This window comes from Acartia tonsa, chromosome 9, assembly GCF_053477335.1.
Source record: "Acartia tonsa isolate MP-2025a chromosome 9, ASM5347733v1, whole genome shotgun sequence".
Classification (NCBI taxonomy): domain Eukaryota; kingdom Metazoa; phylum Arthropoda; class Copepoda; order Calanoida; family Acartiidae; genus Acartia; species Acartia tonsa.
The window spans coordinates 20,362,660-20,381,995 of NC_137268.1; the positions used below are offsets into that span (position 1 = coordinate 20,362,660).

The following is a 19,336-nucleotide window of genomic DNA, read 5'->3' on the forward strand; positions in this document are numbered from 1 at the left end:
TGTTCTACTATCCTTTCGGAAGAAAACGGCAAATTTTAAATATTTTTTTATAAATATCATTTACATTTAGACTTTTTGACCTTTTCAACTACCTACAAAGGGAGGAGTAGGTTGCGCAAAAAAATCCGTAAAGGTGGGAGTTTTTAAGGCTAAAATAAGAGTAGAAATCTAAAAGTATGTATGGCAATTGCTCTAATATAGCACATATCTATCCATGTTATACCCCATTAAAGCAACAGCCATGCCAAATTTTAGAGTTCTACTTCTATTTTAAATTCTTAAAACTCATACATTTAAGGAATCTTAGCACAACCTATCAACCTCTTTGTCGTTTTAAAACCATTGATTACCACTCTGATTTAATTTTTAAAACAATGTTGATTTTATCAGAAACTTGATTTCTATCTGGTATGTGCTAGTATTATTTATTCGCGAAAATTCAGGGATTGTAAGGGATAAGACAATGATTTTAAACTGATTTAAACCCTCTATGACGATAAACAAAATTAACCCTTCTGTTTATAAAGCATTTAGTTTCCAAAGTACAAATCCAGCTAGTTTATATAAAAAAATAAGATTTTATGAAATACTCAAAGTTTTTGAACCAGCAAATGAGAGGCCGTGGTTACAAATTGGATTCCATTGCAATTTTAGTCAAGTGTCTCCTACCTCCCTGACAAAAATGTCAGGAAAATAAATCTACAGAACTATTCCCACCCCATCGCCAAACCCAATGGCTAGGAAAGGAACTTTATTATATTACTGAGTCAATGAATAAGGAAAGAAAAAATTTACTAAGGATTAATTTGTGAAAAATTGATAGTTTTAAAAACTTGTTAGCGGTTATTTTTCTATATTTTGGTGAAATATGTGACAATGATTTGATAGGTAAGTATTTTTAGTACATTTTAAATGTTTCTGATGCTTATTAGCTGATTTTTCCGACCCTTAGTGAATTTAGCTTTAATGCATTCTTTAGAAATGTATTTAATACCGTAATTAGCCGATTTTCATATTAATAATCTTTAAAAGTAATAAGGTTTTTTTGTTTGTCCTTTAAGATCTCGCCAACCATTGAACCAATTGGCTTTTACATTTGAGCCAAGTATCAATTTAGTACCGAGGAGGTTTTAGGCTAATATATGTTTAGATATGGCTTGTGGGATGGATTTAGGCTATTTATTTCCCTTCCCTGTATGCTGAAACGCAGCCGCTAGTGTTAATTATCCTATTAAATAAAGTAGTAAGCTTTTTTTGTCTGTAGCAAAGGATCTCGCTAACCGCTGGACCGACATGCTTATCCTTTACAGTGAAGCTTCTTATAGGTTCAGGGAAGGTTTTTAACTATTTTGGGGTTGGTTATCTCCACCCTCCCAAGACATATTACCCCTTACACAAAATCCACCCCCCCCCCCCCAATCTTTTAACTTTTTAAAAAACCTTTAATTGAAACCTATGGGGTGAGAGTCGACTTCTCCACCTTAAGCTCCCTTAGAGGCTTCTAGGAGCGTAGCCGCTAGTGTTGATTAAATTAAGGAAAGACTGATATAGTGTTTTTATACAATAGAAACTGGTTTAAATAAAGAAATACTGCTCTTTCCTTTTAGAGAACCAGATTCCTACAGGGATCTTAAGGGATAAGACAATTGGATGATAAATTGATGGAATTCCTCAATGATGATAAACAAAAAATCCTTTCTGTAAATTGAAATTATTTGTTGAAAAGTTTGGACATGCTTTAATTTGAAACCAACCATTGAAGGTTTTTATAAAGTATTACTAAGGTATACTTATCCACAAACATTTAAATTAACAATGTTTTATATGAATATTTGGTAACTTAGGTTTTTACCTTGTTTTACCTTATATATTTAACCAATTAACTTGGATATAAAGTGTACTGTAAAATTTTAGCTTTAGTGGCTTATTGTTAAAGCAAAGAAAAATGTGTTGATTAATTTTTTTAGCAAATATGCCCTTTCTATAACAATAATACATTTATATTGTAATAAGATTTAAATAATAAAACATTTTGATATAACTTTTCTATTTGTGCAACAAAAAGAAAGAGATATGTTTACGGAAAACTATTAATATTTTAAAATATTGAAAACTACTTAACCTATGCTTTAGGGTCATTTGTATTCTAATCAGCAGAACTAGATGAATAAGTACCCTTTATGAAACTACCCCTTTGACTTATTCAAGCCTCCGTTATTTCAAACAATTTGTGTTTGGCCCTTTCCACACCACAGTTTTTATGTTTATTTGTATATTAAATGTTATCTTTTAATTACTTTTAAGAATGAGTTTTTATTTTTATTATATTTATTTTCTTTTATAACTTATAAAGGTTGTTAAAAATGAGTGTACACTGTACAGTTATGCATAATATTAAACAACAAGGTCAATAAAATCCATTAGTTTTGTTAAAAAGCGGTAAAAGGCAGCTAAGAAGAAGTCTTACGTCTAAAAAGGACTAAATAACTAAAAAAGTGGTTCTATAAAGGCCTAAAAATATTATAACGTTGTTTAATGTCTTAATTCTTTTCATATGCAAATTTTACACTAAAAATTGTAAAACTCTTTATTAAAGCAACGAAGTAAATTGATTTTAAAAGTAGGTAGCTTCACTAGGTACTTGCAAAAAAAGTGTGAAATTTAAATCTGATAAGAAAATTTGACACCTTTAATTTTTGTCCTTAAATTAGTACCCATGTAGGTTAAGGGCAGATAAAATAATCTTCCATTTTTTTTTCATTTCAAATAGTTCAAAATTTCGCTTATATGTAGGACAGGTAACCTAGTCAAGGTGCATTATAAAAAGAATGATCAAAACAAATACCTTTTAACTTTTAACATCTAGTTTTAAAATATTAAAAACTTGTAAAATTCTTTGATTGTGATTATTAAAGTTTTAAGTATATAAAGTGAATCGAAGCAAAACTACCTAGGTGTGTTAAAATATAAAAAGTTATTAAAAAATTTTCATGCTCATAAAAAATGATTCTTTCGTACAACAAGATACAGTAAAAACCAGTTTTAGCTGTTGCCTGTTAAATCTATAAGTACAAAATTCTATTTATTTTGTAAAAGTTCAAAAAAGTAATGTAAAGAGTTAATTTCACATCGTATTATAGACAGCCTTCCGCTAATAGGTAAATGTAACATTATGAGATAAATTCCAGTTTTGTATGTCCCAAAGGGGCCGTGTGCTCGGGCCAACAAAACTGTTATTACTTTCATTTCATTATTCTTGAAAAATTGTCTATAATATGATACTAGTTCTAATCCAGCGTATATTAATCGGTATCAAAGCCATACTGGAAAAAATAGTATTACTATTTTCCCCTCCCCTCCCCCATCTTCCTACTTAATTTTAATAAATTTCACCTATTTTAGAATAAGTCAGACCAGCAGTCGGAACAGAACCAGTATGGCGGGTTCCAGAGCGGGCACAAACCCTTCCTCTTCGGTCCTTATGGTCGGACCAAACTTCAGGTATGTACATTAGGATATATAAGTTGGAAGGAATTTTAACGTTAGAGGGAGATTTAATATCTGCATCAAATTTTAAGGATTTTTTATCAAATTCATTTTTTGTTTAATTCTTTATCTAAATGCGGAAATTCAATTTAAGTTAATTAATTTTTACATCTGTAATTGGTGGATTTCAATCTGATTGGAGACGCTTAAGTGTCGTCCATAATTCAATCAATTAGAGCGCACGTAGTTTCCAATCCACCTCTCCTGTTGGTCAAAATTAATAAACTTAAATTAAATTTCTGCTTTTAGATAAAGAATTATACAAAAAACGAACTTTATAAAAAAAATCCTTAAAATTTGATGCAGATTTCAAATCTCCCTCTAACATTAAATTTCCTTCCAGCTTATATATCTTAATGTACATGTTATAGGACATGTAGATAAGTTAGACGTAGGTACAAAAGACTTAATATGACATAAGACCTAATGTTTACAATAAGAATTATTTTGAGAAAAAAATCGTTGAATTTAGTAAGAATTCCTTAAATTTGTTTTCAATCCATTGAATCGAGAGGTAATGCAATTGCAGAAACGGCTTTGAGTCAAGCCCTTTTCTCTACGTCTAATAATGAAAGCAGCATACACGGGGATGAACAACACTCGAGGTATTTTTAACTTTTAGGTAAGAGTTACAAAGGAATTTGAAAAGTTTTAAAACCAAATGGGAATAAATCATCCCTTTGTAAGAGATCTTTATAAACTCAAATTGTACTGTTTTTTTTAAGGGTTGGAAAGAAAATCGGCTGTGGTAACTTTGGTGAGCTGAGACTGGGTAAAAACTTGTACAACAATGAACATGTAGCCATCAAACTTGAGGCTATGAAGTCAAAAGCTCCACAGTTACACCTTGAGTACAGGTACAGACAGATAGATAGCATTAGCCAGTTATAAAGATATCTAGATAGAAAGATAGACAGCTACTAGATAGGTATTAGATACTTAGATAGATTTTTTATCGGCTTATACATTGTAAACCAATTTAGAATAATCTTTTTAGCGTAACTGTCGCTGAAAACCATCATCACCCTCCATTTTTCTCTTGCCGAAAGAGACATTAAATATTAACACATGTTGAAATTTACAGTTGTATTGACACTTGAAATATTCCATATGAATACAAGAGGAAATTTTTCAAAATAATATGTTCTCGAAGGTTTGATTCGGCGAGAAAAAAATGTGTGTAGCATTTTCTATCTTTGACTATCCAAATTCTGAAATACCTAGTTAGATATCTGGATTCTATATACTACTAACAATTGTAATATTTTCTAGCTAATAAATTACATATCATATGGACCTGATTTTGTATCTGTGATTTCAGGTTCTCTTAAGAGCTATGGTAGGTTAGAAACATTTTCTATCTATCTGGGTACCTAATTCGATATCTTTGATTCTAGGTTCTACAAACAGTTGGGGACAGTGGGTGATGGGATACCAGAAATTTTTTACTTTGGACCATGCGGCAAATACAATGCTTTGGTAAGTTTCATTCATTACCTAACATTGATTACGAACGCCCCTGTGGGGAGTCTTAGCAAAGAATAGAAGAGACTTTTTATATCTCAAAAATAATTTAGATTTTGTTGTTTGATAACAATTTCAGCATTTTAGTGCACGATTTAATTGGAGAAAAATTAACTGTCCCAGTGTCCCTAAATTGTTTTGCGTAAAAAATTGCCTTGTAGATTTCGGAGGAAAGAGAGGGGTGTAGAATTATCTGAGAATTTACTGAGTTACCTAGTTAAAAAAAATAAAATATTTTGTAGGTACCTATTGTACTTACAACTAGAATAAATGACTATTGAGTAGCTTTCATTAAAAAAATAATAGTATTTGAAAAGGCTTCAGTAATAAATCCAATATCTTTTTTCTATGGATGTAGGTTATATTTAATTCCATAATAAACAAGGATGATATTGCACATAAGTAGCGCACCATTTACACAATATTTATAAAAGTTTAGCAAGAAAAAAAAGAACAGGAAAGTATAGTCAGTGTAGAAATATGTTAGAACCTTCTTGATTTTAAAATGTGAAGTTACAGTAATAGATTTGCTACCCAGATAGAAAACATTTTTAAATTCGTCTTAAGACATGCCAAGTTATTTACCTTTACTGATTCGGTTGTATTGACGTTGTTAATTACGGATTAACATACAGACATATTCTTATTATAGATTAGCGACGCTGTTGAAAAGTTTGTCATTTATTTCTCAACGTCATGGTGACGTCATTTCAACACCATAAATTATATATTCTTTATCATGAAAAAGAGACAAGCAGTCTTGAAATCAAATTTCTTTGGGTTAATTTTAGTCTTGATTAAAACACCGAATTATAGTTTAATGGTACGTAGTTATTGCAGATAATCATTTAATTGCACAACTTTTCTCTGAAAGTCTTTAAATGTTCATAACTTTTTTTGGTTAAATTACTCTTTGCGAACTTTTGTCACGAACCTGACTTAGCATAACATTTTCCATTATTTTCTAAAGTTTTGTACATATTCTTTTCTTTATGATAAGGGAAGTAATGTTTGGAACATTCACTAATTCTATAACCCTTTCTATTTACTAAATAATAACAGGAATATTGCATTTTAATGAAACACTTTGTCACTCCAAGTTTTCCTGTTTGTCAAGGGAAACCGTTCTTTCTACATTGCCAATTCCTATTTGGTAACATTTAAGACATGCTATTGTTGTCCCTAGTATAACATCAGTTTTGGCGCAAAGTAGTTATTCTTCAGGTACTCTATCTGTTTTCAAAGAGTATTGGCTTTATTGGTTATGCTTTTTTTTGTTTTGAACTTTATATTATTTGTATATTTATATAAAATATTAAATGTTATATTGAATTATATAAGTTAGCAAGGAACCAAGAAAAATATACAGCAATTTTATTTGACTTAAATTATAAATTTTTCGAACTAATGTCCATATGAATGAAAACTACCTAGGTATATAAGATCGCTACAACACAAAAAATACTGAATCTTTCATAATTATGAATGTATAAAATAATTTTTTAGAACAAAGTGTTAATTTGGCAATTATTGATGTAAATCTGATAAAGATTAACTTAACAGTCCTTTTTTAATTAAACATGATTTCCTAGAAGAATGTAGTTATTTACTTTTTTTTTAAATAATATAATTTAAAAATTCGAATTATTCAAAATAGTTAAATATATAATATATATTATGTATCAAATCCAACTATTTCTCATTGTTATTGTAATTTTTTCAATATAAAATATTGGATTCTTTGTTATGTTATTAATATACATGAAGTTATTTCTAACATATGAAGGCTTAATACTTAATAATGTCTTAAATAACTGATTTTCTTAGGACCATAACACTACCCTATTCATTTAGTCTATCGTAAATTCCTTTTTCTCAGAAATTTACATCCTGTTACAATCAAGATACATTTGTTGGTTAAGTTCTTATTTGCACGGTTGATCAAGCATCAGTGGTGGATACTCTTGACATTGTTAACAGGTCTTTTGTAATTAAATATAGCAGTCAGGAATATCCATTCAACTTATCCGCAAAATTAACAAAGTTGTCTTTTATCAAGTGAAAATACAATTCAGCAAAAGTTGTAAAACTTAAAAAATTATTGTAAACTTAAGTAACATTTGTTCTAAAAAATCCTTACAACCAGAGTTTAGATATCCATGTCAATAATTTATTACATGTTGACATTAATTTTGCAATTAGCCATCACCAAATTTGAATTGGAATTGCTTGTTCAGTTATCTTGTCAACTATACAGAATATTCTCCTCACATTTAAACTTATTTTTATGTTTCATACTAAAGGTTTACACTATGGAATGTTTTTGCTAAAAATTCGATTTAACTTACCAAAATTGTGTGAACAATAGCAAAGTTGTCTTGGATGTGACAAAGTTTTGGCCAAAGTCAATATTTGCCCCATCCCTTTATTTTTCCCACATCCTGCACAGTGGTTCAGATTTGGAGTTTCTTGCAAAATTTATTGAGTATGTAAAAATGCTCTGCTTTTTCTCATTAGGATGTGAAATGTTTTGTTGGTAATTCTCTCTTTGTTACGTTCTAATGATCATTTTATTTTTTTTGTTGCTGTACATTACTTTGCAATAAACATAAATTCAAGGTAATGTTTCCTTTATTTTGTTATTGTTATCACCCTCTTACCATCATTACATTTACACTAGATTGTCAGAAAATATCAGAACACTGACATTAAGTGTGCTAAACCTGTAAAATCCTTCAAATCTAATATAGTACCTCAGAATATTACCCCCTTACACATAAAGTATTTATTTATTATAATTTCTTTTCTTACTCTGCGGGGCTCTCCAAACATTTACTTCATCATAAACATTGTTTTCTCAAAAAGCTTTCTTTAGTTTAAAAGTTAATGCCACTAAACCTTTTTGCTTTTATAACATTACCCATCCATTATACTCTCCTTTGTTGTGGTATAATTCCTTTCTACATAATAGTGGTATAAGCACACTGCAACCCAGAATAACTGTAGAATTGTCAATAAGAGACCTCTTTTATTTCTCTGCTCTCCATTCATTCATTTCTTTGCATGTTTGTGTGTGGTTGCTGAGTTTTCCCTGCAAGTTCAAGGGTAGGATATTCAACATAGTTGATGAATTGTTTAGTTAATAATTTTGGAAAGATATCACCAAAAGTAAATGTTAATTTGATATTAAATATTCAATTATTCATCATCTTCAAAACTCCTATAACTTTGAGGAAGCTAAACTGCTGAATTCAAGCAAATTAAACTATTAAGATGCTGTATATGACACTTATGCAATCAAAGCTACACTATAATCGTTCCTATGGCTCTTAACATTCTCCTGGTCATCATTCTTTGACCAAGATAAAGGTATAATATTTCTCTGGATGAATGTACTTTACAGAGTTAATCCTCTCTTTTCTCTCTATTCAAAGTTCAAGGCCAAGTTTTCTCAACTTCAGGTCACTTAATCAAGTAATCAGAGAGAAATGTGCAACAGCACTTCTTCTACACAAAATTACAGGAAAAAGAGGATGTTGTACAGAATTGTAATTGGTCACAGAAGTTCTTCTACATACGCAACAAAATTAAAATGTCATTATTCTATGGACAAGTCATTTTGATTTACAACATTGGAAGTTTATTTATCATTAAGTATATTTCTAAAAATAGTTATATGTGTAATATGTATCATACTTTCACTAAATTACAAACCATTTCAATTTTAGTTACAGCGATGCTGTGATGTTATTGACCATTACTTTGGAAAAATTGCATCAATTTTCTATAAAAAAATGAAAAACAGCAAAGCATTTTGATTTGATTGGGCTGAGGTTCACTTTATACACTAGGGCAGTGTACTTTGTTTGCAATATTAAAATGTTACACAACCTTTAGACAAGCTGATAAATGAAAAAAGTGTTAAGAATACCATTTAAATGTTACCAGTGATGAGTATATTCTTAATTTTAAATATAAATGAAATACTATTTCTGAAAACTCATAAATTACTGATCATCTTCCAAGTCAACCTATATAACTAAATGAATAGATGTTGTGCAACAAATCAAGAAATGGATACAGGATATTGGTTGTTGTGTACAACTTCATCTATTAGCTATTCTGTGATGTTAGCCCATCTTACTCCATGCCACTCAGCCTGATGGGTGCAAGATTGGTGCACCATCAAAGCAGTTAAAAGAAACAAATTATTTTATCAATGAAGATGGATGCCATTTGATTCAAATTTTATTGTAATATTCATACAACTAATTACTGTAAACATAATGTTTAATTTTCTATTATCAACAAAATTTCTGTTTTGTTTAAGTGCATTATGCTAGTTAGTGTAAACTCTTCATAGAAATTTTGGAGAATTACAATTCCCTAGCTCAGCTCAGGTTTGGCCTCACAATAAAGACTCCTAAATAGAGAGTTAATGTCCATGTAGATGGTGTTGATCATCTTCATTTACTATGTTTACTTTGTGATATTGCAGAGTGAGGGAAGTCACTGAAAAATGATAGGGTTACAAATAATACAGGTTATGTGTGCATCTTCATACATTAATGTGCATGCTTATGTAATTACGGAGGTTCATACAAATAGCTTGAAACCATCTCAAGAATTAAACTTCAAATAAAAAGCAACCCTAGGACTTATGTGAAGCCTTCCTAAAATGGAGAAATCAATTGGTTTAGTCTTTAACAAGATTTTAACGGTCTGACAATGCATGTTTTTGGTACATGTGGGGAGCTCTTATCTTACATGGCATTAGAACCATCCCTCTATCTCATGTTACTTCAAAGGCATTTTCCAAACATTACACAAGCTTTGGGTTTAACCATTCTAATCAAATACAACCTAGAAGTTTTTTTTTAAATAGTTTGAAAACCTGTAAATAAAAGGACATGTTTCCACATTTCCCCTTAATTTACCCAGCAGATGAGGGATTGAAATTATGGGGCTATATCATCTGATGTAATACTATTTTGTTGTCAACATTACCTCTTTATAAATAATCACTATTTAAGCAAAATTAAGTGTTAGTGTAGTACCCATGCTTTAATTGTGTACAAAAAGGTGCAAATAGAAGTTTAAGAATCAATTTTGAAACAATTTTAGTAGGTTTATATTTTAGTAGGTATAAATTATTTTATTTGGAGAACTATTTGATTCAGTGGTAAGAAAGGTCTTTAAAGAAGAACAAACAAATAAAAAAACCTATTATCTTTAAAAATAGGTGAACATGAAGAAAAATCTTAATAATTTCTAATTCCAAAATTTGAGCAGTTTATTTCACTGTAAACACTAAAAACCCACTCTTTCTCCAAAATTATTCTATTCCAATTCCACTTCTATATCACAGTGTTTCCACGGTATGACCCAAATAGAAGACTTGCTTTTAGCGTATCTTCTCTATAGATAAAGAAAATGTTTGTTTGCATAAATTTTCTCTTAAAAAATTGCTCTATTTATTAGATTTTTCTATGCAATGTTTGTTTTTGAAATATTATCATAAAGAAAAAGTTAAAAGTTCTTTCAGGGAGAGAACAAAAACTGTTCATTTAATCAACAACTTTTCCTTTTACCAATATTTCCAGCTTCCAAAGGCAGTATTTAACACAATGGGAAGGGAAATTAATTATATTTTCTATTGGGAGGGAGGGTGGGGGGAGTACTGTTTTTGGGTAGTAAAATGAATCTATTTTTGCTATTTAATGTTTTTGGTGGTAATTTTAAAAGAAATATATAATCTCAAATTTTGTGCTGTTTTCTTAGAATTTAGTGCATTTTCTCATATCCTTAGGTGTTAAACTTTTCACTGATAGATAAATAAATGGATAAGTTCATAGATAAATAGATATAAAATTTAGATGGATATATGACTCGAATAAATACTTTCTTGCTTTTTTAAGTATTTAGTTACATATGTGCTACGCTCGTAACTTATTGCCGGATCGTAATAGGAATAACTAAAAGAATTTTGATTTGTCAAAAAACATATCTGAATATAGGAAAATTTGCACATGAATATTTGTTAGTTTTGTTTTACTTATTTGTTTTTAAGATTATTTGTCTTTTTTGTGTGTAAATATAAAAAAAATAGTACAAAAATAGATTTATTATGTTAAAGGTGTTTTGTTTCTCATGGTTGTTACAGGGACAGTTATTCTGACAATTTAATCATGTACTGATTGTATGAATTAATAGATAGTTAAATTGTCTACATCTTAATCAAACTACTAGCGGGTACGCCCCCTAGAAACCTCTAGGGGCACCTGAGGTGGGGGAGGGGGGATAGTCGTCGACACCCATCTTCAATATTAGTTTAAAAGAAAAAGTACGAAAAAAATAAGTTGGTTTTACTCTCACCAAAATAGATATTAATCATCACTGAACCTATGAAAAGCTCCATTGTAAAGTGTTTAACGAGATCCTTTGCTCCTATCACACACACGTACAAATTTATACTCTTTGCCTCTTACAAAATAAAAACATGAAATACTATTAAAATAACTCCATACTTACCTATATAACCCCATAAAAGTTGTTGAAACTCTGTCTCTTTCCCACGAATTTTTATCCGAAATGTTTGTGCAATTATAATTATTGTCTGCTACAACCTAATTAATGTTTCATCAACATGGTAGACCATGGCTAACAAAAGGACAAAAAAGCTTATGCTTTTCCATATACGCGTTTCTTATCTATTTTACTTTCAATATAACTCTACTAACTGCTTCACTCCTAGCATCTAGAGGAGAGTGGGGTCAGAAAAATACCCCAAAACCATCCCTAGACATTTATAAAGCTACCCTAAAAAGTTCTACCCCTTACTACCACCAGTAATTTCTAAGATCTTATGCTTTAGATAAAATCTTTTCTACTTTATATCACATTTCGATTTTAGCAATCATTTTCAATCCATTTTGTCTAAAAAAAATATAGGTATGAGACATAAGATATCAGCAAATATGATATAAGATAATAAACATACATTTGTTACTTAGTATGAATTATTGAGCACTAAATATTTGTTTTTTTTTTCAGGTTATGGAGTTGTTAGGACCCAGTCTTGAGGATTTATTTGATATATGCAACAGGTATAAAATTAGAAAGATGCCTAATTTGATAATATCAGTAGATATATAGTTGTATAGATATCATTCATATGTAAATAGGATAAATATATAATAGGATATCAAGCTAGACAGACAGATAGGTGACATAGTATTTTTGGTATGATAGATAGATTTATTCATATACTAGGAAGTAAGAAAGCAAGTTTATGAAAGTTTGTTAGAGAGATAGCTAAATAGAAAAAGAAAAGTTACAAGGTACCTAGATGAAAGTTATATAAAAAGTAAAATAGCTTGAACGCAAAACAAATAGATAATAGATAAATTATCATTTTCTTATGTATTTCAGCCCTGTAAAAAAAAATATTTTTAACAAAACTTTTTGTAGGATTAAAGTTTATCATATCATGTTATACATAAACTGATAAGACAAAATTTAAGGATTAAGTATTTGTTTATTTTATATTTCTAATAATATTAATGCCAACATTGATACGACAGTATTTAGGATGAACAAAATTAACTCTATTGTAGAAATAAATTATTGGTTGGTAAACTATGAACATTATTAGTTTGAAACCAGCCAATCAATAATAAATTGATGTACCCAAAGATTTTGATAACAACGTTGGGGTACCTTTGTAATTTAATCACTAATTTCCCCCTCTTTTCCTGCAAAAACTAGAACATAGACTTAAGGCTTTAGATTTTTATTACTAATGGATTTTACGAACATTAGATTTTAAGTTTAAAATTCTAAATAAAAAAATAAAAATGTATTGCCTTTTTGAAGTTCAATATCTTATCTTTTTTCGCATTAAACAGAATTCATATATGCGAAGCTTTTCTATATATCTTAATTGTTGGTAGGTTGTCTGTTTATAATATTTGTGTTACTTTCTCTTTTATCATATTAGTCACTTACCTCATCATATGTTAATATTAAAAACTTTTTTATATCTTACCTAACTTGTTTTTAAAAATATCTATGGTCTTTATCATTCTTGTTTCTTGAGTAATTTTATTATTACTTATCTTTTTACGTAATAACTTTTATAACTTAGTCTTTAAAATTAGCAAAAGTAATTTTCTTTTAAAAATGTGTATTGAATAAGTAAAATTTACAGACAAATAACCTAACTCTTTAATTTACGACTTGGTCCTAATTTTGCTTAGTAGTGACTTGTGCCTTTTTATGACACAAGGCATTACCTACTTCTCTTACACTTACTGTCAATCGTCTGACATAGCTGCCTATTTACCTTTTTTTAGTGATAAGGCAGACTCGAACCCGATACCTCCCCGAATAGATTCTAATTTTTTTTTTATTTCAGAAAATTCTCACTGAAGACGGTGCTGTCAGTCGCTATTCAACTTCTCACAAGAATAGAATTCATTCATAGCAAACATCTCATTTACAGGTAAAATAAATCCGGGGACATTTTGTCGCTTTTAGATACTTTGAGGATGAAACTATCATTAAGAATATTTCCTATCTGTGTTTTTATTGCATATGAGTATTATGACGCACAGAAGATCTTTAACAAACTACCCCTATCTTTATCTTGGGACAAAAGCTCTAACCATATATATAAGCCAATCCTCGTCATAGTTATTTTTTCTTCGAATCAACTATCCCTTTTTCTCTTACTCAAATAAATGCTGTTATGTTAATTTTTTAAAGATCACAACGAACACACTTCTTCTGTTTAGGGACGTGAAACCTGAGAATTTCTTGATTGGGCGGAGTAGTATGAAGAAAGACAAGACAATTTACATTGTCGACTTTGGTCTCGCCAAAGAGTACATCGACCATGACACCAACAAACATATTCCATACAGGTAAATAATACAAAGAGTATATAGACCATGACACTAACAAACATATTCCATACAGGTAAATAATACAAAGAGTATAATTAGTAATAATACGAAGAGTACATAGACCATGACACCAGCAAACATATTCCATACAGGTAAATAATACAAAGAGTATAATTAGTAATAATACAAAGAGTACATAGACCATGACTACAACAAAATTAAAGCAAAGAGTACATACACCATTACACTTTCTGTCTTCATATATATATTGAACTTTCTGGATTGTTAGGTATCTAATTATCTATTTACTAGGTACTAAAATATTAATCTTTTAGATATCAAAATATATGTATTTTTTTTCAGAGAACACAAAAGTTTGACTGGTACAGCCCGGTACATGTCTATAAACACACATCTGGGCAAGGAACAGAGCAGGAGGGATGACTTAGAGGTAAGCAACATGCAAAGCTTCCCTGTAGTAAAGGGGTGTCATTGATCGTACAGTAATGACACAACCTTAGGATGTGATGGAATATTATTGTTACTAGCCCGACATCTTGAAATCCTAACCAAGTGGGTGTCTTATTTTTATCCACCCAGTATCAAACACTAACATAAATTGGATATTTTTAAGCTCACACTGAACAGAAAATTACCTAGGTATTCTTAATTTTTTCAATAGTAATATTTTTTGGGATATTAAGTGACAAACTTAAATATTTTTGCTGCACTAATATTTTACTAGCTCAAATCTTTGTCTACCATATTGAACTAATCTATATTAATGCACAAACGCCGTGTTTTTTCCTCTAATATCTTCCCCAGTAATTTATCTTTTTTCTATCGTTCTAAATCTATGTCATTTGTTTTTTGGGATCAATTCTTGACTTGCAAGTTTTGGCAATTTCACTTCAACTAAAAGTGAACAAACAATTTAAAAAAAAAACACATTTTGATATGAGTATTAGGGAATTAACACCCATAAAATCTTTAAAATAAAGAGGAGGGGGGAGGGTGTAAAATCCTATGGTTTACTCAAGGAATTTCCAACACTCGTGAGTGAGAAAGTGGCACTGCTTCTTAAGAAAACTAATATGCCTTTAACTTCTATAAGATTTAACAACTCTTCATTGACGATTTAGATATCTAATTGTCTATCCTAGGCCCTGAGACACATGTTTAGGTATTTCCTGCGGGGCAACTCTTCTAACTATCTAGATATCTAATTATCTATCTATTTTAGGCCCTGGGACACATGTTTATGTATTTCCTGCGGGGCAACCCTTCTAGCAATCTTTCTATCTATCTTACTATCTACTTATCTATCTTTTTTAGGCCCTGGGACACATGTTCATGTATTTCCTGCGGGGCAACTCTTCTATCTATCTATCTTACTATCTAGAGACCTAATAATATGTTTATCCTAGGCCCTGGGACACATGTTCATGTATTTCCTGCGGGGCAACCTCCCCTGGCAAGGTCTCAAGGCGGACACACTCAAGGAACATTAACATCAAAATATTATTAAAATCGGCCAATAAAAATAACTAAATACGTTACAACGTTAGTACGCCCTAAATGAAATGAAATACCTTTTCCTCTAAAATAATTTTACAAGAATATGAATGAAAAAATTTCTTTTATGTATTTCTAGACTTTTTTTGTTTACGGACCCTTTTCCTATTCATGAAATTTTTTGTCGAATATGACAGAAAAAAATATAAATTTTTCACGATATTTCTAGTTTATTTTAGATTAAAAAAAAAACATATTTTGTCTAGAAAAGCCACTTATAATAAATGAAGCATATATGACAAAGTTTGTGTAGGTTTATTTTTCCAAACAGAAATCTTCAACATAATGACACAGAAAATTATTTCAATGGATATATTATTATTTGGATCTTACACCAGATTTTCATGTTCTGTAATAAAGTGAAACTTGTTGCGGGCTAAAATAACTATTTCCCCGTTCCACTCCCTCACTGAATGAACGAACTAACAAATAAATGAGTTCCGTATTAGCAAGAAAAATTGCAGAAAATTTTTCCCCTGTTAAAATATCTGCGAAAATTTTACATACATCCATTCTATTCTTATTTCTTAACATGTTTTCACGTGACATTATATTAACATAATTAAACAACTTAAAAAATAAAAGAATGAAACAGGTATTAACTGGTTTTATTTAAGAATTAAAAAAAGTAATTTAATTCCTACCTGTTTTTTTTTTTTAAATCATACCTATTTGTTTATTTTATTTTTCTCTAAAATCACTCATTAATTACTTTTTCACAATTGCTCTTTTTCTTGGAACTCGTTGAGACATTTTTTTTCTTCTCATTAATTTTCTTATAAACTGTTTATTTCCCTTTTTAACAGCAGTGAAACTATTCTACTATTCTATTTGTCTGCAGGGGGATGTGCGGGTAGATTGAAATTATCCACCTTGTAGTATTAGGACAACAGAACAGGATAGTCATAGAGCAGCTGCAGCAATAAAATGTACCTGTATATGTAGCTGGGTTAGATCAAAAATCCTTCTTAAGTCTCTTCTCTTCTAGGATAGGTTCTTCGCCAGTGGGGGGCAATTAGACATATATATGTAAAGTGTAAAGGGTAGAGTTCTGTAGAGGGATGAATCGTTGAGGGATACCTTAATATGATCAGATTAGATTCTAATAAAGTGACTGAAACCTAAACAGAATATATCTTAAGCTAGGCCCTATTCAACCCCCCCTATAAATGTACATACAGTATCAATACAGTATATAGCTTACAGTATATAATATAGAGATCGGCTGCCTATCTGCTATTTGGATGTGGCCAGCCTAGTTCTCTAGAGAGCCTGCAGACATTATAATTAAGCGGCCTAAAAAGTGAAAATCTTTTATTTGCTGTTGCACCGCGAAATTACAATAACTGCCGCAATGAGCTTCGGGCAACCCTCCTGTTCTTTTCTTGTGACCTGAAAGTGTACATGCATTAGTGTACATCACAGGTGAAACTTCACCTTCTTTGTCGTAGACACTTATCTCGTACTTCTTTCCTTGTTTTGAAAGATAAGAAGACCTTAATGGGGTAATATTTTATAGTTTTATTGTCATTGTCCCATCTCCCAGCATAATTGGTTGATTTTTAAAATGTTCCGCTTCTAATTGAAGTTGTTGTCCCAGTTTTTCAATTCTATTTAACCTTCAACAGAAATCTTATAATTGCTTTTCAATTTCCCAAGAAACCCATATTTAGTCGGGCTCTCAGTTTTTCGTTTTTAGTAGCGAAGCTACTCTATACTTCGAAATGTCCTTCCGTCTGTCCGCCAGTCACGAAATGGGGGAAACGTGATTTTCTCTGCTCCTATAAAAGATACAAGGCTGAAATTTTCAGGGATTTAATATGTTAATTTTTTCATAAAGATTCGTCAATTAATTGGGGTGCTAGATCTATTCCTACATATTTTAGTTTTCATAATTTTCTCAACTAATTTATTCATAATTTTTTAGCTTCGCTACTAATGGATGTTGTCATCATTGTTTTTCTTTCAAATCGTTAGTATGGTTTTATAAGAAGTAAAAATCGTTTTAATTATAAGGATTTATATGCAAGGAAAAGGCTTTATTTTGTAAGAAAATGATCAAGTCTTACGTATTTTACACATACAATAGATTCGCCTATTATTACTAATGATATTATCCTACATAGTCTTTTAAACCGACCGGTTGATTCTTTTATCATTTATTTACATTGTTGCAGAGTTGCTTTAACTTCCTAGAGTTTGCCTTATCGTGAAGGAAATCTTCATTTAAGTATTTCTAGTGCTTTCTCTATTTTAGGTTACGCCTAAACGCAGGGATATTGGGGGATACGACAATAAACGATCAATTGTTATGCATCCGAAATTAACCATCTTTGGAATAAAATAATTGGTTTAAAAGTTTGTATACTGATAGCTTGAACCAGTCAATTAAGTACCAAAGTAAGCAATAAATTAAACTTTGGTTACCATTCCATATCCCTTTATTGCCTGAATAAAAATATATTAAATAATGTGATGTCTATATCATTATCTATGGTGTTGAAAAAATATAGGAACACAGGGTTAAGACAATGGACGAGAAATTAATCTTCCACTAATTAATAAGTGTCAAATTGTGACTGGTACATATTGAGGGAATAAAGGTTTGTAGATTAATTTACAAGCAATGTCACATCCCCCCCCCCCCCCCCCCATTTCTTCCTGCAGTATATAAAGTTGGAACAAAATATATTAAAGTTAGAGAAGGTGATAAACTAGAGTCAATTCTTCTAGAATGATGAAAATAAACAAGTTGGGTGAAATGTATATGTACGTTAGTGTAAATATATAACAAGGACACAGCCTTTAGACAAAAAAATATGTATTTGTACAGAACATTGAATAGAAATATCGTTTAAACTGTTCAAAACTTCAGCAATAAAGGAATAATCGGCCAATTTAAATTTAGTTATATACCTAATAATATCGTTCTACGAAACTCTGTTAAAAGTATGAAAATGAAAATATTGCATGTTTGTGTGTGTGTGTGTGTGTGTGTGTGTGTGTGTGCGTGTACGGATGTAGTGTGATATCGCTGGGAGCGTTTTAAACTTCTAGATAACGTTTATAAATAGAAATTTTCTTGTATTTCAATTTTAAAGTAACAAAATGTGTTTAAGGACATGATATTAAATAGGACAAAATTTACATTTATTGAATATGCAAATATCAAATCTAATTTTATTTGCAATCAAACATCCCTCGGTAAATGAAACAAAACATAAGGTACAATTTTTGAAGGAATCTTTTTTTTTTATAAAATTACCCTTTCCTGGCTTAATAAATTATCTTAATTTCATGTTGTGTTTGATGACAGGAGAGGTACCAGAAAATTGGTGATACTAAGCGAGCTACTCCCATTGAGGTACAGATAACAGATAGATAGATAGATAGATAGATAGATAGATAGATAGATAGATAGATAGATAGATAGATAGATAGATAGATAGATAGATAGATAGATAGATAGATAGATAGATAGATAGATAGATAGATAGATAGATAGATAGATAGATAGATAGATAGATAGATAGATAGATAGATAGATAGATAGATAGATAGATAGATAGATAGATAGATAGATAGATAGATAGATAGATAGATAGATAGATAGATAGATAGATAGATAGATAGATAGATAGATAGATAGATAGATAGATAGATAGATAGATAGATAGATAGATAGATAGATAGATAGATAGATAGATAGATAGATAGATAGATAGATAGATAGATAGATAGATAGATAGATAGATAGATAGATAGATAGATAGATAGATAGATAG

The 19,336-nt window shown here is 30.2% G+C and overlaps 2 protein-coding genes across 10 annotated transcripts in view; both read left to right on the top strand.

Annotated features, from left to right (window-relative positions):
- Positions 1 to 19,336, top strand: part of LOC145328461 (tetraspanin-1-like) — a 245,927-nt gene that overhangs the window by 117,993 nt on the left and 108,598 nt on the right. The window lies entirely within an intron of this gene.
- Positions 1 to 19,336, top strand: part of gish (casein kinase I gish) — a 39,725-nt gene that overhangs the window by 11,401 nt on the left and 8,988 nt on the right. For 7 of the 8 annotated variants that reach the window (XR_013882458.1, XR_013882459.1, XR_013882460.1 and 4 more), the window contains exons 5-13: positions 3,403 to 3,501; positions 4,272 to 4,403; positions 4,944 to 5,025; positions 12,124 to 12,176; positions 13,487 to 13,573; positions 13,866 to 13,994; positions 14,340 to 14,427; positions 15,404 to 15,476; positions 18,866 to 18,915. Coding sequence is in view for 2 of the 8 variants with exons in the window: in XM_080172150.1 (XP_080028276.1) it covers positions 3,403 to 3,501; positions 4,272 to 4,403; positions 4,944 to 5,025; positions 12,124 to 12,176; positions 13,487 to 13,573; positions 13,866 to 13,994; positions 14,340 to 14,427; positions 15,404 to 15,476; positions 18,866 to 18,915 (793 nt within the window). In the remaining 6 variants the exon portion in view is untranslated. Of the gene's footprint in view, positions 1 to 749; positions 889 to 3,402; positions 3,502 to 4,271; positions 4,404 to 4,943; positions 5,026 to 12,123; positions 12,177 to 13,486; positions 13,574 to 13,865; positions 13,995 to 14,339; positions 14,428 to 15,403; positions 15,477 to 18,865; positions 18,916 to 19,336 lie in introns of those variants that run through there. The other variant, XM_080172151.1, reaches the window with a different exon arrangement.